At 41.9% G+C, this 21647-nt stretch overlaps 1 protein-coding gene across 1 annotated transcript in view; it reads left to right on the top strand.

Annotated features, from left to right (window-relative positions):
• Nucleotides 1–21647, top strand: part of PTCHD1 (patched domain containing 1) — a 51142-nt gene that overhangs the window by 19185 nt on the left and 10310 nt on the right. The window contains exon 2 of the mRNA XM_081859063.1: nucleotides 9062–9722. Within this exon, the coding sequence (XP_081715189.1) occupies nucleotides 9062–9722 (661 nt within the window). The remainder of the gene's footprint in view (nucleotides 1–9061; nucleotides 9723–21647) is intronic.

Here is a 21647-nt window from a genome sequence, read left to right as displayed (position 1 = left end):
TTTGTGGCTGCTGTGTCGTGGGACACAATAGAGACATGTAAAATTAAGCATGATGTGGAGAAAATGAATTGGAAAGTTCCCCCCCCCTCTCGTAGTACTAGAACTCAGGGCCATCCTAAGAAGCAGAATATGAAAAGATTTCTTACAAGTGGAAGGAAGGAAAGATAATGTTCACGCTGCTATGGGGTGTCATATAAATGTAGAAAATAAACAAATCACAAACTTGTAACCGCTTGCACTCATATTCTGTTAAGCTTAAAAGCCTCGGATTTGTTGAGGTGAACGAGAGGGGGAAATGGGCAAAACAGCTCTCTCACAAAATATAGAAGAGGTTTTGCGTAGCAGCAGAAACCATTGCCTCACATAGGGACAGAATTTCTTCAAGGATAACTATTATTTTCTTTATTTTGATCCCTTAACATTTTTAAAACAAAATCAAAATCTAATATACATTTGGGGGGGAAAGGGGGAAATTGCTCAGGGACAGGAAGAAAACTGTGTGACATCCTGACACCAGGCAATGTTGTACAACCCTCAGTGCTGCAGTGTTTTATTGAGATTGCAGTGTTCTTGTGTCTAAAGTTATTTATACTGAGTGAGCTCCTAAATTATGAGCAATGACTAAGCAATGCTAGCCGTTTGGGGTGTTGTTGTTTTTTAGCTCAGTTACAAGTTCCTCATGGATGTTATTTTATCATTCATTGAATCTGCACTTTCCAGTCTTCTTTTTTTAAAAAAAAGACTTTTTTTGTTGACAACAATTATATGGAATTAAAAAAATAATAATCTTGATCAGCCCAAGCTGCTCCATGGCACCATTTTCAAACCCCGCATTCACATTTAACAATTCTGTGTTGATTAAGTGTACACTAATGCCGCCCCAATTAAGCATCTTCCACTGTCATTAAACTAAAAAGTTTCCTGGGGAATTCTTTTAATATACTGTGTCCAAATGAATTAGCATGTAATGTAGTAATTCACTTTTATAGCACCTTTCATGTTTAATATCAGACAAAGAAAAGGGGCATTGAAATGAATTCCTTGGAAAATGAATTATTGAGACTGAAATAATGAGTGAAAATTGAATGCAGCTTTGCAGCTGTTCGCAATGGGGAGGACTTGGGGGGGAGAGAAGTAGCTCCCCAGGTCTGAAATCTACTGGGTTTTCCTAATCATAATGAGTCAGCAGGTGTTGGCAAATGCTAGCAATAGGAGTTTTACTATTTTGCCATAATAGGCTGTGTCATACAGCTGCAAACACTTTCAGAGAGAAGGGCAGCAATTACTGGTACACCTAGTATTGCTAAATAACTATTTTTCACCCAGACAGTTTGGGAATTCAAGCTCTGTGTCCAGTCTTGTTCCAGCTGCTCAAAATCTGGGAATGGGTTGAGAACAGAGCAAATAGGGTTAGGGCAGTGTTTTTCCTTCTCCACCCAGACCTTGTTGTGGGTTGACCTTAGGGATAAGGGAGAAATTCAGTTGTGTTTGCATTTTGATGGGAAACTACCCAATTTGTACTTCTCGATCCAATACACAAATGAAAACCCAGTTTTCCTTCAGAATTCACACATCTCATAATTTTATGCACTGGGGAAAATGTGTATTAGAACATACATTTGCGAAAATAATACGCAAAAATTAAGGGAAATTGCTTTCAACAGTGGTACCTCGGGTTAAGTACTTGATTCATTCTGGAGGTCTGTTCTTAACCTGAAACTGTTCTTAACCTGAAGCACCACTTTAGCTAATGGGGCCTCCTGCTGCCGCCGCGCCGCCGGAGCACAATTTCTGTTCTCATCCTGAAGCAAAGTTCTTAACCCGAGGTAATATTTCTGGGTTAGCGGAGTAACCCGAGGTACCACTGTATTATGGTGACCTCTGCCCCTTCACTGGTTTTTGTTCCCAAACATCCTTTTTTTAAAAAAAGAAAAGGAAGTGGCAGATAGGCCTCCCTCTGGACTCCAAGCTATGACTTCCATCCACAAATTTCTCCGCCACAGAGTTCCTGGCAAGGAGCAGGGGACAGGTTTACTTCATAGCCAGTGAAAGTGGAAGCGGATAGGACTTATACCAAGTCATTAACATTTTTAACTCTTTAATATAACAAAATGTATCTCAATTTTTTTTAAAAGGTCTTTCACCAAACCACATCTCTTATTTGCTTAAATTTGCAGTTCTAAGCTATGGGAGTGTCACAGTTTGGCTGGATGGGCTTTTAACAAAATTGTGAAACATAGCAAATGCCAAAAAACAACAGCAAGTGTTTTAAATTTTAGGCTCCCTTTGAGCTTGAAGCCCAGGGCCAAATGGCCCTTGAACCAATGGCTTCAAGTTACAAGAAAGGAGATTCCGACTAAACTTCAGGGAAAACTTTCTGAAGTAAGAGCTGTTTGACAGTGGAACAGTCTTCCTTGGGAGGTGGTGGACTCTCCTTCCTTGGAGGTTTCTAAACAGAGGTTGGGTGGTAATCTGTCGTGGATGCTTTATCTGATATTCCTGCATTGCAGGGGGGGTTGAACTTTATGGGCCTTGGGGTCCCTTCCAATTCTACAATTCTGTGATTCTATGACCCCTCTCTGGCAGGCTCTGGCTACCACCCTCTCAAGCCCCATTTCCTCTAAAGGCTACTAGGTGGGATGTCTGTACAGTGGTACCTCAGGTTACATACGCTTCAGGTTAAAGACTCCGCTAACCCAGAAATAGTGCTTCAGGTTAAGAACTTTGCTTCAGGATGAGAACAGAAATCTTGCTCCAGCAGCGGGAGGCCCCATTAGCTAAAATGGTGCTTCAGATTAAGAACAGTTTCAGGTTAAGTATGGACCTCCAGAATCAATTAAATACTTAACCTGAGGTACCACTGTAGTTTGTAGATTGGCAGTGGAAAGGAGATGTTCTATGATGGCATGGCAATGCTGCCTTTACAAACTCCTCTACCACACAGACTCTAAGATCAACACACAAGGATCAGACGTCTGCTAGCTATTCACTCTGTAACCCCATCTATACAGTATTGCATTCTGTGAATTAGTATGCACATTTTTTTATACATGCATTTATATTTCTCTCTCTCTGTGTGTGTGTGTGTGTGTGTGTGTGTGTGTGTATAAAATAAGAATTTTCCATCCCACCCTTCTGTTGCTTCTTCACCACTCAAGGCAACTAACAAATAAAATCAGCAGTAAAATACAATAATGTTCTAAAAATACAATATAAAAAAACAGAGGCTATGTAATCAAAGCAGAAACAGGTGCAGCAAATAAAACAAAGGCTTCAGATGAAATTCTGGCTTTGCTATCAATTTGAGGGAACTTTTACTAAAAGCAATACAATAGTATAGCACACATCTAAAATGGCTCAAAATAGTGTACTAGTGTCACTAGTACTAAAAGAGTGTTAGAACTAATTGAAATATTTGGTCAAGTAGCAGGATTTAAATTGAATAAACAGAAAACAAAGGTTTTGGAGAAAAATTTAACAATGGAAGAAAGAGAGAGGTTTCAGAGTGAAACAGGTTTGGAAATAACGAAAAAAGTGAAATACCTGGGGGTAAACTTAACATCTAAGAATGTGAATTTATTTAAAGACAATTATGAAAAATGTTGGTCAGAAGTAAAGAAAGATTTAGAAACATGGTCAAGGTTGAAACTGTCCTTGTTAGGTCGAATTGCTACTATTAAGATGAATGTATTGCCTAGAATGCTATTTTTGTTTCAGACCTTACAAATTCTGGACAAGATGGATTGTTTCAAGAGGTGGCAGAAAGACATATCAAAATTTGTCTGGCAGGGCAAAAAGCCCAGAATTAAGTTTAAGATTTTAACTGATGCAAAAGATAGAGGGGGGTTTGCCCTGCCGGACTTAAGATTATACTACGAAGCAGCAGCTTTCTGCTGGCTGAAAGACTGGCTACTTCTTGAGAACACAGACATCTTAGATTTGGAAGGATATGATAATTGTTTTGGTTGGCATGCATACTTATGGTATAACAAGGCAATGGTGTACAAAGGTTTTAAAAACCATATTGTTAGAAAAGCATTATATAATGTTTGGAGCAGATACAAAGATCTATTGGAAACTAAAACTCCCAGGTGGTTGTCACCAATGGAAGCCAAGGGGGTGAAAAAACTTAATATGGATTCTAAATGGCCAAAATATTGTGAAATCTTAGAATATGAAGGTGAAAGGGTTAAGCTTCAGAGTTATGAAAAACTAAAGTCCAAAGTTCGAGATTGGTTGCATTACCACCAGATAAATGAGACATTTAAAGAGGACAGGAAAATAGGATTTCAGAAGGAGAGGTCAAAGTTAGAAACGGAACTGTTAGAACCCAATACTAAGAACCTGTCAAGAATGTATAATTTGCTGCTTAAATGGAATACACAGGAGGAAACGGTGAAATCAGCTATGATTAAATGGGCACAGGATATCGGTCATGACATTATGTTTGCTGACTGGGAACAGTTATGGACCACTGGTGTTAAGTTCACGGCATGTAATGCCTTAAAAGAAAATATAATGAAAATGATCTACAGGTGGTACATGACCCCAGTCAAGCTTGCAAAAATTTATCATTTGCCCAGTAATAAATGTTGGAAATGTAATGAGAATGAAGGTACCTTTTATCACCTATGGTGGACCTGCCCGAGGGTGAAAGCATTCTGGGAAATGATCTATAATGAAATTAAGAAAGTCCTTAAATGGACATTTACTAAGAAACCAGAGGCTTTTCTCCTGGGCATGGTTGGCCAATTGGTGCCAAAGAAGGATAGGATTTTCTTTATGTATGCTACTACTGCAGCAAGAATTCTTCTGGCAAAGTATTGGAAGATGCAAGAACTACCTACTCTGGAAGAATGGCAGACAAAGGTGATTGACTTCATGGGATTGGCAGAGATGACCGGCAGAATTCGTGACCAGGGGAAAGAGGCAGTGGAAGAAGACTGGAAGAAATTTAAAATATATCTTAAAAACTGTTGTAAAATTGATGAGTCTTAAGATGTCAAGGGGTAAGAAGCAGAGAATTACAGCTGTAACCAACAAATTTATGGGAATTTAATGAAGGGAACTAAATGGATAAATTGACTAAAGGGTTGCTAAAAAAAAATTATTTTTAAAATAAGGATGCAGCGAAAGGGAGGTATGGGGAAGTCAATTGAAAGAAGTTACAAGAAAAGAAGATTATGAATTTATTTATGTTTGATTTGTTTTTGTTTGTGTTTTGTGATGTGTTTGTCTTTTAATTATGTGTTTTAAAAATTGAATAAAAATTATTAAAAAAAATAAAATAAAATGGCTCAAAATACAGCAGCAGTTAAGCAGCTTACAGTGCATGCCTATACAGGTCTACTCAAAAACGTCCCACTATGTTCTGTTGGACTTATTGTTACTTAGTATTTCAGTTTGTTAAACACCCTTCATTAGTAAGGATCCAAGGGTGGTATACAAAAGTATAGGTTGTTGGAATCTGTGTCTTGAGACAACAGAGTGCACTTCTGAGGTTGAAGTCAAACCACTGCGTTAGCAACACTGAAGTGATCTCCTAGGGCGCAAGCCTGGGCAGTGTGTGTGGTGGTCTTGGGCTACCCAGATGACAAGACCCCCCTCTCGGCCTCACTGATGTGGTCCAAGGGAAAGCACAGCAATATGTTTGGCACCAGCTTGGCTGCATGAGTTGCCGGAAGCAGACTCTGCTCCAGATTTGGGTAGGGCAGGTCCAACTGGTCGATCGTGATCTACTGGTTGATCTCGGGATTTCCCTGGTCAGTCGTGGGATCCTGATTCCCCCTGCCCCCGGAAAATAGCTCAACATCTTTGGCTTTTCCTCCCCCCAAAAAGCTCAACAAGTTTTTTTGCAGTCTCTTGAAAGTTGGACGTGCCTGGTGTAGGGTTTACTCCTGAGTCTTTTCTTCTAGTGAAGATATCCCGCAAGGCAGTGGAGGTATAGCATCAGATTTTTCCTTCTCCTAGATGGGCTACCTTCCGAGGTTGATTGAGTCCCATCTGCCCCTCATTTCTCTCATTTCTTGGGCATTGGACCCACTATCGGTCTCATTCGCTCAATCCACCAGAGCCTATCTTCACATGCAAGGGGAAGTCTGTAATTCACTGAGGGTTTGACACCCATTGGCTATCCTCACCTGCTTTAGCTGGCCAGTCAAAGCTATTCTCAGGATGTGGCTGCTGTCACATGCTGACAGCTCTAGGAGCCACAGGTGTATAGTATATATAGGTAAAATGAGAGTTTCAATAAAACCATTAAAAGCTTTATTAATACTTCAAACGCCATCTTAATACTTGGAAATAGGTAACATAATGTTGAACAGTTCTTACTCCCCAGTAATTGTTGTTAGGATTGCAGCTGAAGATGGCAATTATGTGCGCACATAGAAAATGTCAAATTAAGCTTAGTGGAACATAATCGTGAATAAATGTTCATAAGATTGTGTTGTAAATGTATTATCATGCAGTATAATTCATTTAAACTTACAATTTATATCAATAAACACATTTAGGCAAACACAGCTTTAAATGAGATCAAAGAGTGTCAAAGATCTTTAGATAAACACTTTAAAAATGCCATACTTCCATAAAGTTAATTTTCACAATAGACCATTTACCAAAGTCCATTTTTGCATTAGCAGAACTTCCTTAACATTTGAAAACGGCTGCTGTTAAGAATCTTTGCACAGACTAGCTGCAGGAATGACAGACACCTTATACAAAGCAGCTGAAAGCTTTCTCAATGCAGTCAAACTATCAAAGCAATTTAGCAACAACAAGGCAGGTTCAAGATCAATATGATGGCTCATGACCTTAGTACATATATTGTCAACTTTATTCCAAAACAATGAATTACATCATGTTCCCAGTATAAGAAATAGTATGTTCCAACTTGCCTGTGATCCCTCCAACTTCTGGGGTTAGAGATTTGTTATACCCTATCTAGCACAGTACACAGGACTGGCCTCAGACATTTTGCTGCTTGAGGCAAACAACAGGGTAGCTTTCTCATCATCCCCAGCCCCCATCATGCTTCCTTACATGTGCAAAAACTGACAGCTGAATCTTAGTTCAAAGATGGTGATTGAGCAGCATCCTGAATTCCAACTGAGGGCAACAGGCTAGTTTATGAGACACAGAGCAGGCTGCATGGTACACACAGCTCCCAGGACTTCCTATACCCCATCATCTGCCTGAGGCAGCTGCATCATCTGCCTAATGGTAGGACTAGCCCTAGTAATGCAACAACGCCTGCAATTAAAAGGCAGAATATCATCTCATTATTCCTTCTCCAAATGCCTGTTCCGATAATTTCCCCAATCTTTAGCTAGCCAAAAAAGAAGGAAGTACATCTGTCGGCAACGAGTATTTAGGGATGTACAGAACACCCTTCAAATGTGGATCAGTACACTTATTACAGTGCTGTACATCCTACGTTACAGAAAACAGTCCTCTGTTTGAAGGCTGTCAGAGGACCATCTTCTATTTGAAGTCCCATTTAATGATTAAAGAAAACCTAAGAAGGAAGCACAGGGACCTTGAAGTTACCTGTCAACATTTGGCCTTGGATAGCAGAAGGCATACAGGTCACCTAGTCACAGCCTTCTCCACTATAGTGAAAAGTATTTTACTTCTAATTATAGTAATTATTTCTAAATTTGCATGTAGATTAGCATATGCAAATTTGTGTGTGAAGTGCAAGTATCAGAATGCATCCCCAACCAATCAGTATGCACCTTGCTCTTTCTGAGGATGTAAAGTTATGTAAAGCAGTCACTTGCAACAAATTTAGGGTAGCAGACCCAGCAGAGTCATTGGAGACCAATCAGAAGCAATATATTTGTACCCAGGGAGTAGTATGTTTCTAATCCAAATATTAGAATTGGCCGTCTCTAATAAATTTATTTTAAAAATTCCTTACATCACTGTCTAACACATAGCTCCCAGTAATGTGTTCTATTTAACAGCGATGGAAAAGTGTTTGCATATATAAATATATATATATATATACAGTGGTATCTTAGGTTAAGTACTTAATTCGTTCCGGAGGTCCGTACTTAACCTGAAATTGTTCTTAACCTGAAGCACCACTTTAGCTAATGGGGCCTCCTGCTGCCGCCACGCCGCCGGAGCCCGATTTCTGTTCTCATCCTGAAGCAAAGTTCTTAACCTGAAGCACCATTTCTGGGTTAGCGGAGTCTGTAACCTGAAGTGCATGTAACCTGAAGTACCACTGTATACACACACACACATGCATATACACATATAGTGATCAGTATCCTTGTTGTTATACATTTGATATATTACGTCCCCTTTACTTATAGTAGACAAACAACTTGCAAATTTAAACATGTTATCTTATCAGGGCTTGGATGAGAATATTATCAGTATTATTATTATTTGAATTTATATACTGCCCTATACCTGGAGATCTCAGGGCAGTTCACAGAATAAAATCAAAATATAAAACCACAAAATATATAATCAAAATAAAAACAACAACTCAATATCACCCTCTCCCCCCCCCCCAGAAAAAAACACATTTTAAAAGGGCATAGGATGTCAATCAAATCAACCAAAGGCCTGGTTAAAAACAAACGTTTATAAAGGTGTATAATGAAGGCGCCAGGTGAACTTCCTTGGGAATAGCATTCCACAGATTGGGAGCCACTGCAGAAAAGGCCCGTCCTCGTGTTGCTACCCTCAGGACTTCTCGAGGAGGAGGCACACAAAGAAGGGCCTCAGCACATGTTCTCAGGGCCCAGGTAGGTTCATATCTGAGTGTGTGAACGAAAGAGAGCAACCAAATGAGGCATGCAGTGTTTCTTTATGCCAGCCCCTGACTGAGTTATGGGAAATGGTTTTGGGGGATGAGAATAATACTTCAATGCATGTTTTCCATTTTCAACTGAATACTGCAGTTATTAAAACCTGCTGGCTTGGTTAGATAAGAGGAGACAGACTGTTGATGAAGCTGCTGTTGCTGCTGTTCTGCTTGCTGTAATGCAGAGATTATCAGCTGATAAATAATGTGTGTTGATTTTTCTCTCCCTTGTAGTTGCACTCTGCTGTGACCAGGATCCAAGTACAAAGACCTGGTTTCAATTATACATTTGCCCATATCTGCATCCTAAATAACGACAAGTCTTGCATCGTGGATGACATTGTGCACGTCCTGAAAGAACTGAAGGCTGCGCGCTCGTCTAATCAAACTAATTTTGCTATCACGTATCCGATCACGCACTTAAAGGATGGCAGGGAAGTGTACAATGGGCACCAACTTGGGGGCATCACTGTGCACAGCAAGGACCGGGTGAAGTCTGCCGAAGCTGTGCAGCTCACCTACTATTTGCAGGCAATCAACTCCCTGAACGACATGGTGGCGGAGAAATGGGAATCCAACTTTTGCGACACGGTCAAACTGTTCCAGAAATCCAACCAGAACGTCACGATGTATCCCCTAACTTCATCATCGCTTCAAGAAGACTTCCAAGAGACAAGTAGGGTGTCGGAACGCTACTTGATGACAAGCCTGGTCCTCGTCGTAACCTTGGCTATGCTCTGCTGTTCCATGCAAGACTGTGTCCGCAGCAAGCCCTGGCTTGGCCTTCTTGGGTTGTTAACTGTGAGTTTGGCCACTCTCACTGCAGCTGGAATCATTAACCTGACTGGTGGGAAATACAATTCTACCTTCCTGGGGATTCCCTTCATTGTGTTAGGTAACTCTCATATCCTATTATTGCTGTGGGTATACCTGAATGTATTAGTTTGTCTGAAGTATTGCTCAGTTTGAAGCAAAGGAGAGAGGGCAATGTGAAGGCCTAGCCCAGCTGGCTGAGGCTGATGGGAGTTGTAGTTCAAAGCAGCACCAGGTTGGGGAAGGCTGGCCTAAGCCATTTGGATGGACCACAGTTTATCTAATCCTTAGTAATAATAATTCAGATTTGTGGCAGTTGACTTATGCTTGCTTTGAAGCCAATTAACTCCTAAGTGTGGCTTTTACTCAGCCATTTCTACTTAATATCATACTGCATTCTGAACATCAGTCCATATGATACACTTGTAATACTTAAAATCTTTTTCTTTTATACTTTACATGGAATGGAGCCTAAGCTGTTCCGTAACACAGTTTTTGTCTGCTGCTGTGGAAAACACATGCATCATCACAGGGGGTTATGCAAGATAAAGAAAAATCAAATGCATACTTCTCTGTAGAAAATCTGGTTGGCTTTGGTACTTAGCTTTATAATAAAAACTTGCACAGCTCCTCTTACTGAAATTAAAAAATCAGTTGCCTTGGTGAATAAGAGCAGCAATGTGGACCCCCACACACCTGTATTTACATAGCATATACATTATACTATTATTATAGTTTTTACTAAGTATACATTGATTATTACCACTAGCTTTTATTTTTATCAGGATGTGCCTAGGGAACAATAATAATCATGGTTTGATTTTCAGTTTGAGATCATGGATTTATCTTGCGCATCACATAACTGAAGGATGCTCTGCTGAACTAGAGGTGTTTGCTTTCAAGCAAAGAAATGATGAAACTGCTTACATTCCTTATGCCTCAGGCTTTGGAAACTAATTCAGCTCTGATCCTGGAACTGATGGTTTTATGCCTCCTTGGAGATTTTGCTGCCGTGGCAGGAATTGCCATTCTTTTCTGATTTGGACAATGGAGAGCACTTTGACATACTGGGAATCTGTTAGGCATGGTTCAAAGGTATATTCCTCTTGTGTCGGATACGTTCTGCAAGCACATCTGGTGGATGAATGGCATTAGCCAGTGGTAGCCAATGTCATGCCCTCCAGAGGTAGTTGGACTCTAGTTTCCAGCATCCCCAGCCAGCATAGCCAATGGCCAGTGATTGTTTCCTGACTTGGTAGGAGTAAAAGAGCTACGGAGGAGGGGGCGGGGACTTCCACTCCATTGCTTTTCACTGCCACTGATCGAGAGGGACCAGTATGTAGTAGGTATACATTTGGCGCCCCCCAGAATTTGGTGCCCGGGTGCACTGCACCCCTTGCACCCCCGGGTAAAGACACCCTGTTGACAACATTACTTACTCATGGAATGCTCAACACACTGATTTGATAGAGGCTTCCCAGATGAAATTTAATTTATAATGTTTCTTTGTGTTTTAGCACAAGTGATCTCATATTGCTTCATCACATCTTGTAGTTGTGTTATACACCTTTCAGGTGTGTTTCCTGGTTTGTTTGTTTTAATATATTCAGACTGAATATTAAGCGTGCACATATTATGCTTGATCCCCTCTTACATTTTTAATTGAAAAGGTATTACAGCTCCATCCTTCACAGCAGTCATATGTGGACACAAGATGCTCAGTGAACAATAAGAAAGTCCAAATTGGAGGCAACAATTGCTTTATTCCATTTTCAGATTGCATTCAAAATGAAAGATAAATATCATACAGTCTAAAGGCAGCAATCATAGTTGGAAGACTAATCGTGATTTCCTTCACCTCCATAAATTGGACTGTATGTGGTGTGACAATACCTTGATCAAAACAAAGTGGATTGTGCAAAACGTATATCCTACCCTGCTCCCAATAACCTACATTAGGGAAAATAGAAATATTCACTGCAGGAATGAAATCAACTCCATCCATAGAATATGCAGCATAGAGTAATTTTTGTAATGGCATCTGGATTGAGAGATCAAGACACCAGTCGCCTGAGGACAAATTTTCATATTCTTAACTGACAGGCAGTGAATATACTGGGATCCTCACTTTTTTAATGGGTTGAAATGAACTATGGCAAGTCTTGCCATTTTCAGCTTTTCATTGTTAGACAGCAGATACAACCACATTTGTGTTCCCTCCAGGAATGCATTTCAAGCAAGCAATTTAACTCTAAATAATTGTCAGAGCAAAATTGCCCAGTTCATTTGAATCCTTCCACTGCTTTGCATGGCTTAATAAAAACTGACAAAAGCTAGACAGCAGAGTGAAGGACCAATGCAGAGCAGGGTCTAAAGAATCTTTAATGAGAATTAGTTCAGCCAGGGAGACGGCTTTATCTTGGGCAAAATAGAATGTTCAGTACTAGTATCAAGAAATTACATATTTACTAGGACAAAAAAGGGTGTTTTATTTTAAATCAATACGAAAAACACAACCCTCCTCACCCTTCATACCCTTATGTCAAACAGCCCTGTGTGGTTTTTTTCTTAGTTTTCTAGTTGATCTACACTTTCAGTTCTCTAGCTCTGGTTTCCTAATTCCTGCCTTCTAATTCACTCTAGTCATACACATACACACACATACACACACATACACATATACTTTTATTTGCATATAACATACAACAGTAAACCAACAATGCAAACACTCATCTCAAGTCTGAAACATTAAATGAGTGGCATGGGTTGTACAGTCCAGTCAGGAAGACCACCTGCAATCAAAGGGTTAAAAAAGAAGTAGGACAACAGCAGTGATGGGGGGCAGGAGGGAAGAGAAAAGCAATTAGGGCAGCTGGGGGAGAAGGGAATGTGGGGTGGCCAAGGCAGTGGGGAGCAAAGGAGGAACTAGTTGGACTTGCAGGCAGCATCCAATTATTAGCCTGTTTTATAAACCATGGTTTTCCAGATTCCAAGAGACTGCTATCTACAACCACTTTGGAAAGTCATAGTTGTTGAGCATTTTGGGGGGAAAGCCAAAGTTGGGGAGCTTTTTTTGGGGGGGGATCCTGCAATCGACCAGGATCCACCAGGGGCATTGACCAGTAGACCTGTGACCTGTTGGACAGCCCTGTTATAAACCAATATAACTCAGTGGTAGCCATTTCCCTCCATTCGCTGTTTCTGTAAAGCGGAGAAGTGACACAGGCAATTATTACATAAATGTAAAGGCAAAGGTACACCTGACCGTTAAGTCCAGTCACGGACGACTCTGGGGTTGCGGCGCTCATCTCGCTTTACTGGCCGAGGGAGCAGGCTTTTGTTCGCAGACAGCTTCCGGGTCATGTGGTCAGCATGACTAAGTCACTTCTGGCGAACCAGAGCAGCGCACGGAAACGCCATTTACCTTCCTGCCAGAGCGGTACCTATTTATCTACTTGCACTTTGACGTGCTTTCGAACTGCTAGGTTGGCAGGAGCAGGGACCGAGCAACAGGAGCTCACCCCTTCGTGGGGATTCGAACCGCCAACCTTCTGATCAGCAAGCCCTAGGCTCTGTGGTTTAGACCACAGCGCCACCCACGTCCCAGGCAATTATTACATGGTGCTATTTGAAATCCTAGGAAGTAGATATAATAAGACCATGGTGGGGAGGTGGGTATTATAGGTGCTTTATTACTTCTGAAATGGATACAGGGTACCTGGGTGTTTTTTCATAGACATATATAAGTTCTTTACCCCTTCTCTCCTTTCATTGGCATGCAACCTGAAGTGCCAAGAGTACTCAAAGAGTCTGAGCACTGCATTCAGAGGTGCTGTTTACACCACCTCTGCCCGTGTGGGCCCAAGTGCTTCTAAATTCATAGGATCACTAAAATGTAGAGTTGGAAAGGACCACGAGGATCATCTAGTCCAACCCCCTGCAATGCAGGAATCTTTTGCCCAATGTGGGGCTCAAACCCACAACTCGGAGATTATGAGTCTCTCACACTACCGTATCAATGTATGCCCACTTCAAGAGCATCGTGAATGTAAATCATTGTGAATGCACAATGAAAAGGTCACCTGAATGGGCAGCTTGAACCAGCTTGTGAGAATATTTGGCCTGGCAACTGAGCATACTATAATGTAAGTGCTCTTCCTCTTCACTTTTATCAGTCACAGTAGATTTTCATTAAAACCAATGGTTGTTAACCCATTCCTTGGCTTTATGGTTTTCCACAGTCAAAGGCACAGTCAGCCTTCACATAAACTTATATTTAGCCACTTATTTGGAAGTGTGGTACAAATTAAACTGGATCATTTAAAATATTTTGCCACAAATGTTTTGAATTTTCAAGTTCGAAGTTTGAGATTGTCTTCCGCACCCCAGCATCTTTTTTTAAAAGATATGTTTCTCTTAACCACTCCCCTGTCAATTATTTCCTTTCTTTATTCTTTCATATTTGTTTCCCTGGCCATTTTTCAAAATCTATGCTTTACTTTGCATGTTCTTTCCTCAAATGCCTCCTCATCCTCAAAGGCCTCCTTTCCTAAAGATATGGCTCCCTCAACCCCACTTTTTCCTTCTGTACCCTTCTCATATTTATTTATTAAACATTATAAATCAATATTCCTCCAAAAATGGATTTCAGTGTGGTATAATATGAAACTGTAGAAGCATTGCAAGACAGACTGGCAATAAAATCAAGTTTAAGAGGAATAAAGTCAATTGAATGGTGAAAAATCTAATAATCAAAAATGCCTAGGCAAATAAAAATGTTTTAAACTGGCACCAACAAGAATACAGGCCACATCCGCAGCACACCTTTCAAACACTTTTATTCCACTTGAGGAGTCATGGCTCTCTTCACTCTATCTTCTGCCATATTGCCCCTTTTTGAGCATCAATCCAGCATTCATTATCTGCTTCTTTAGCTTCTCTTATCTTACACATGCCATTCATTCTTTTTTCTTTTCTTTTCTTTTGTAAATATAGCAGGATAGGAAAGAAAGAAAAAACCATCAGCTGACATTAACAAAATAAAATTATTCTATGGATCCTGACTTAAATGTGTTAAGTGAATAGAATTCCCATCTATTGCTAAGGTTATTTTCTATCTTCCCAGCCTCTTTGCCAGAGTCCATTTGCTCATAAGGTGTAGCCTAGCCTCTTTCCCCATCCTGCCTTTTCTGCCTCCTGAGCTTGCCCTGTCATTGTTCACAATCAGTGCTCTTCTCCTGTCAGCTTTCTTGTTAATGTCACAGACCACTCCTGGGGAGATAAGCATGCTTACCTTTTAACCTGACAAGGCCCAAAGTGAGTGGCATAAAATTATTCAGAGAGAGATGGAAAATGCTGCACGATTCCTTCCCTCGCTTCAAGTTGCTCTGCCCTCCAGACTATTGTCTGCAGTGGGGGCGGGGTGGCAGGGATCACCACTGTACCTTAAAACATCTGGAACCACCACCTGTTTCTTTCTTATGTTCAAAGTTTGAAAACTCCCATGCTTTCTCAATGGGCAAGGTTCTCCTCTAGCTCCTTTTGGTTATTCTGAAACCGAAACATTGATTTGAGCGCACCAGAATCAATTGCATTTGGAAGTTAAGGTGCCCACTTTAACCTCCATGTCACCTAAGCAGTGTTGTATATCACAGTATAGCTTTCATGCAGCCATGGTCTCTCAGCCTCAATCGTTTTCCTCTGCATCATCATCATCCCTCCCTCCATTTCATGCAGCGGACGCGGGTGGTGCTGTGGTCTAAACCACTGAGCCTATTGGGCTTGCCGATCAGAAGGTTGGCGGTTCGAATCCACCCAAAGGGGTGAGCTCCCATTGCTCTGTCCCAGCTCCTGCCAACCTAGCAGTTCAAAAGCATACCAGTGCAAGTAGATAAATAGGTACCGCTGTGGTGGGAAGGTAAACGGTGTTTCTGTGCACTCTGGCTTCCGTCACAGTGTTCTGTTGTGCTGGCTGCATGACTCGGAACGCTATCTGTGGACAAATGCCTGCTCCCTCAGCCTGAAGCGAGATGAGCACCACAACCCCATAGTCACCTTTGACTGGACTTAACCATCCAGAGGTCCTTTACCTTTACATTTACCATTTCATGCACACAAACTGGCAGCCTCCCTCACATAAGCACATGTACATGCAGGACCTCTTCTAATACACATGTGGTACATTGGTCAGAGTGTTGGACTAGGGCCTGGAAGATCAGAATTCAAATCCCCACTCAGCCATGAAGCTCACTGGCTGACCTTGGGCCAGTCACAGTCTCTTTGCGTAATGTACTTCATAGGGTTCTTTGGGAGATCAAATGAGTAGAGCAGTGGTTTTCAACCAGTGTGCCTTGGCACCTAGGGTGCCTGGAATGATGATCAGGGGTGCCATGGGCAACATTTGCATCTGTCCCTCTTTCCTTCCCACCCTCCTCTGATGTCCTCTCGTGTCTCTGCCTCCAAACGGCTGGTACAGCTCTTTACTGCAGCAGCCCTGGCTGTAAGCTCTGCAGGTGAATGGTGCCTCTTTGGGGTGGGGGTGGGCAGCTCAGAGACCAGCAGCAGCTGCCCAGAGGACTCCCAAGGAGAAGGGAGAGAAGAGAGGAGGCTGAGGGAACACTCCACAAGGGAGTGTGTTTGAAAAAGGGTGAGAGGCTGCCAGCTCCGCAGACAAGGGGTGACATAACTGGGCTCCTGAGCCCTGCAGGGTTGCCACAGAAAGGATGTAGCTGGTCAAGGGAACCATGGACTACTGGAGTAGGGGGAGACTCATGTGTGCCATCTTGAGGTCCTTAGAGAAAAGGGCGGGATATAAATGCAATAATAACAACCAAAACAGATTCTTCTTTCTCTCCCTGTCTCGTACACATGCACACATCTGCTCACTACAAACATTAAGGCCTGAAAAGAAAGGGGAGTAAGAACGCCTTTCCCCCTCCTCCAGTTGCTTCAGAATAAGTAGGATTTTTATAGATCTGCTCCTCTCACACACCCACAGAGGCAATAGTTCTCTCCTGCTTCTCTCTCACATATAATAGCACTCATATCGCCCCACCTTTCACGCATGGGCAAGCACCTTACACATGTACAGTGTATGAGCAGCAGCATCTCTGGTTAAGTCCAGTCAAAGGCGACACATTAATACACAACTACACAAAACAGGCATGCAGTAGCATGTCTCTCTCATTCATAGACACACATACGCACAAGAGATGCTGCCTGCTCCATCTAACAGTAGTCTCTGGCCTTCTAGGGAGGAGCCTTGTTTAAATCTTCAAAATGGAAATGTTTCCAGATGACCTGTTTATTGAGCATTCAGTCTTTGATTGTAGGGAGGTTAGGTGACGTTGCATCAATGCAAGTGTTCTCCTGCACTTTTGGGTGCATTTCCCCATCACTTTCCTTATTATAGAAAGTCTTAAATTTGAGGGAAGAAGGTTTGTTGCACAAAACCTTCCAAGCAACTTATAACCAGGGTTTTTGTTCAGCTGGAACACACAGGAACTCAGTTCCAGCACCTCTCAGGTGGGTGCCACTGCCATTCTCAGAGAACTGGGGAAGCATTCATGGTGAGTTCTGGCACCTCTTTTTCTAGAAAAATAGCACTGCCTAGAACCATGTGGCGCTGTGGTCTAAACCACAGAGCCTAGGGCTGGCTGATCAGAAGGTGGGCAGTTCAAATCCGCTCGACGGGGTGAGCTCCCATTGCTTGATCCCTGCTCCTGCCAACCTAGCAGTTTGAAAGCACGTCAAAGTGCAAGTAGATAAATAGGTACCGCTCTGGCGGGAAGGTAAACGGCGTTTCCGTGTGCTGCTCTGGTTTCACCAGAAGCAGCTTAGTCATGCAGCCACATGACCTGGAAGCAGTATGCCAGCTCCCTTGGCCAATAAAGCGAGATGAGCGCCGCAACCCCAGAGTCGTCCGCGACTGGACTTAATGGTCAGGGGACCCTTTGCCTTTACCTTTACGTAATAATTGCCTGTGTCACTTCTCAGCTACACAGAAACCCTAACCCTTTACCTTTACCTTACAACCATGTAACCTGAATTTGCTGCTATGTGACTGGAACCCACCCCAAAATAGTGACAGTCTGGAAGCTCCTGCAAGGTAAATTTCAAGGTAAATACTGCAAGGTAAATTTCCAAAAGAAGACCTATAAAGGGTAGGGGGGGTAGTCATGTCTCACAAAAGGCACCCTTGTTAATAAAAACAAAATATATAAACTATATTAATGTGGCCATTCTTCATTTAGATTTCTCCATTATTTGGTCAGATTGTACCTCTTGCCAAGTAAATTCTCAGAACCAAATCTCATATGGATACGACTAATTGTCTTGCATACATGATGAAAGTATTTACAGGTTTTCTAATAGTAAAACACAGAAAAATGAAGATGCTTTTCTGATCCTGTGGCTCCATATTTTTGGTAGGCTTGCTCCCCCCTCTCTATCACTGCCTTCAGATATACTAAGGCTTAAATCAGCTGTCATGTCAATTTCACATCTTGGAATTTTGTGAATAAGACAATCGCTTCATCTCTGTTGCTTGGAAATGGGATATAACACTAGGAAGGGATTACAGAGAGATTGTGGTGTGTACATGTGTGTACACACACACACACACATATACATACACACTCACACCAAAAAAATCCCTTTGGACTAAAGTTTGGATAAGCCCTCAGTCAATTAAAATCTTATTTCTGCTGTAAACTAATTTAATATGAGTAGGACTATTGGGAATTGTATGTGGGATGTGTGTGTTTGCTGACTAAAATTTATTTATATTTCTAATCTTCCTTCTTCCCATGGCTCGGGGCACATAGTAACTATCTAAAAATATTCAGAAGTACAGCACACAACAAAAGACAATGAAAGCAACATAAAGCAGGCAAGAAGAGCAAGGGTGGTCGATCTGATGCCCTCCAGATTTTGCAGACTACAAATCCCATCACTCCTGACCATTGAACATGCCGGCTGGGGCTGATGGTCACCCCTGAACTAAAGCCATGTTCATCTTGGACTATCCAAGGCTACTCCCTAAAAGCGTGTAAGAATGGCACTCATTCACACAAGCTTAAGCAAAGTTATATGTTGCAAGCTGTGAATGGATTTGCTGCCTTTAAGGCAGCTGGAGCTGCTTCTTAGCAGGAGATCAGAGCTGCAATTCAAAAGCACTTCAGCAAGCACAGATTTAGTGTTTAGCATAGGATATTACACACACACAAACACACACACACACACACACACACACACACACACACACTTATACTGGCAGATTCAGTGGTCTTGGATCCAACAAAAGTAATTACAAATATCTTGAATACTTGTTGGAATTTGGATCAGAATTCAAATATGCTGGAAAACTAGATAATAGATTTGTCACACTGGTTGCCTGATAGCTTCAGCTGTCTCTTGGGTAGTCATTATTTATGTATGTATTTGTATTCACAAGTTCTGGGTTGTCTACACTCGAGTGCATTATTGGGGACCTGTTATAACCCATTAAGAAAACCATGACTTTATAGCTCAAGGTGGAAGATGTACTGTCTTTATACATCTCCCATTAGTTGGTTAGGCGGGATAACAAACACATAGATATTGTAGGGGAGGGGGGCACCATTCACAATATTTGGTTTAGATTATGATTCAGCATTTTGAAAAACAGTCATCTTCAGTCTGAGACATTTTGTAGCCTGTACAATTCAGCTCAGGATTCATCCAAGTGTGCTTCATTTGCTCCCTATTCGGTATTGGGAAATTTTAAAATGGCTATACAGTGGTACCTCGGGTTACATACGCTTGAGGTTACATATGCTTTATGTTACAGACTCCGCTAACCCATAAATATTACCTGGGGTTAAGAACTTTGCTTCAGGATGAGAAAAGAAATTGTGCTCCGGCGGCACGGCAGCAGCAGGAGGCCCCATTAGCTAAAGTGGTGCTTCAGGTTAAGAACAGTTTCAGGTTAAGAACGGACCTCTGGGACGAATTAAGTACTTAACCCGAGGTACCACTGTACTGTAGTTTCTTTTCCTTTTGAGAGGAATGAATGAAATTTCCAGACATACTAGCGCCTTCAGGATGGCTAAAGCCTGACAAATCATAAGCAAATGGCTCCAGGAGATTTTGAGTTGGGCACACTATGTTAAAAAAAGGGGGGTTAAAAAGTTACACTTGTAACTTTTTTGTTTTTGGACAGAATTGGATTAAATTTGCAAGCAGTGTCATCCCCTCTGAGGGCATTAATACTTCCAAAATTGAGAGGGTTAGCTGTGGTTTTCTTGTAAGCAACCACCCCCTGCAGTCTTCAGATGAAGGGCAGTATACCAATTTTAACAACAACAGCAACAACAACAACAATAATAATACTAATAATAGGGGGAGACTTCTAAGGGCAAGGGCAAAATCAAACCTTCTGGCAGGATTATGAAATGTGTCTTCCTTCCCAAGTACCACTCATGTTGCCTAGCAACACACTATTATTTTCCACATTCCATGTTACTATCCCATTTTTCATTCTTTAACTCATGTATCCGTACATTAGGCATTTTATGAGCTACATGCATGGACTCATACGCCTCTGCTTCAGTATTCTATCCCTGCCATCTTTCTACAGTGTGGTGTAGTGGTTAAGAGCGGTAGTCTCGTAATCTGGTGAACCGGATTCGCCTCTCTGCTCCTCCACATGCAGCTGCTGGGTGACCTTGGGCCAGTCACACTTCTTTGAAGTCTCTCAGCCCCACTCACCTCACAGAGTGTTTGTTGTGGGGGAGGAAGGGAAAGGAGAATGTTAGCCGCTTTGAGACTCGCTAGGGTAGTGATAAAGCGAGATATCAATTCCAAACTCTTCTACATCCTCATTAATACAGCAACCTGTACATCTCTCCATGTACATGTCTGGGGCCTTATGCCACATTTATGTTAAGGCAGGGATGAATATAAGATTGGAGCTGCAAAAGGAAGCTGGTGAGAGGAAGGGAGTGGCCAGTGTAGGAAATGGCATCATTGTCCCTCTCTGAGGTCAGACTTCTGGACCAGTAGAAGAGGGGAGTGATACAACTGAGCTCTCTGGAGTGAGGAATGTTGGGGTTGAGTGGAGGCAGGGGGAGGGAATGACCTGCACATCATTTTTCACACATTCTGATGTTGTGTCTTCCCTCTGTACAAGGAGAGAGGAGATTTGGATCCTACCTCCTCTCGTTACTATCTACTCATTTGTTTAAAAAATTAACAATTTCATATGCTATAGGCTCACCCACACTTCAGATCGCCCCGTGCTTTTTAGGCATAGGTCCAAGCAGTTTTTTCATTTGCCCTGCTGCTTTCCCTAGGAAAACTTGTTTACCACTGAATCGGAACAAACATTAATCCACAGAAAAACCAATTGGCGTTTGTTCCGATTCACCAGTAAACAGCGGGTTTTCCTGGGAGGGAAGGCAGCAAGACAAGCAGAAGTATGGATGAGCCCTATGTTCCGGAAAACAAAACAAATATGTATTTGCATGATGACACCACCTGAAGTATACCTGAAGGAGCATCTTCATCCCCACTCTTCAACCCGGATGCTGAGGTCCAGTTCCAAGGGCCCTCTGGCAGTTCCATCACTGCAACTGCAGGTGAAACTACAGAGAACCAGACAGAAGGCCTTTTTGGTAGTTTTGGTAGTTGCAACCGCCCTGTTTATCAAAGAGATAAACAACTCTATCATTTTTCAAAGACATCTGAAGGCAGCCCTGTGTTGGGAAGCTTTTAATGGTGGTGGTGGCTGTTTCCTGTATTTTTGTTGGAAGCCACCCAGAGTGGTTGGGCAACTCAGTCAGATAGGTGGAGTATAAGAAATAAATTAGTAGTAGTAGTAGTAGTAGTAGTAGTAGTAACTAAAGTTTTTTAGGCTTCAGTCCTAACACACTCTCACATGCATGCTGGAGAACAGCGCTGCTGGCAGGTGAACTCTGATGCAGTGGATGTCCTGTCTGTGGTGATGCAGATGGTAAGCTACCACCAG

The sequence above is a fragment of the Podarcis erhardii genome (assembly GCF_964252035.2).
Source record: "Podarcis erhardii genome assembly, chromosome: 4".
Classification (NCBI taxonomy): Eukaryota; Metazoa; Chordata; class Lepidosauria; order Squamata; family Lacertidae; genus Podarcis; species Podarcis erhardii.
The sequence above is the reverse complement of the archived record's forward strand: the minus strand, read 5'-3'. Positions and strand labels throughout refer to the sequence as shown.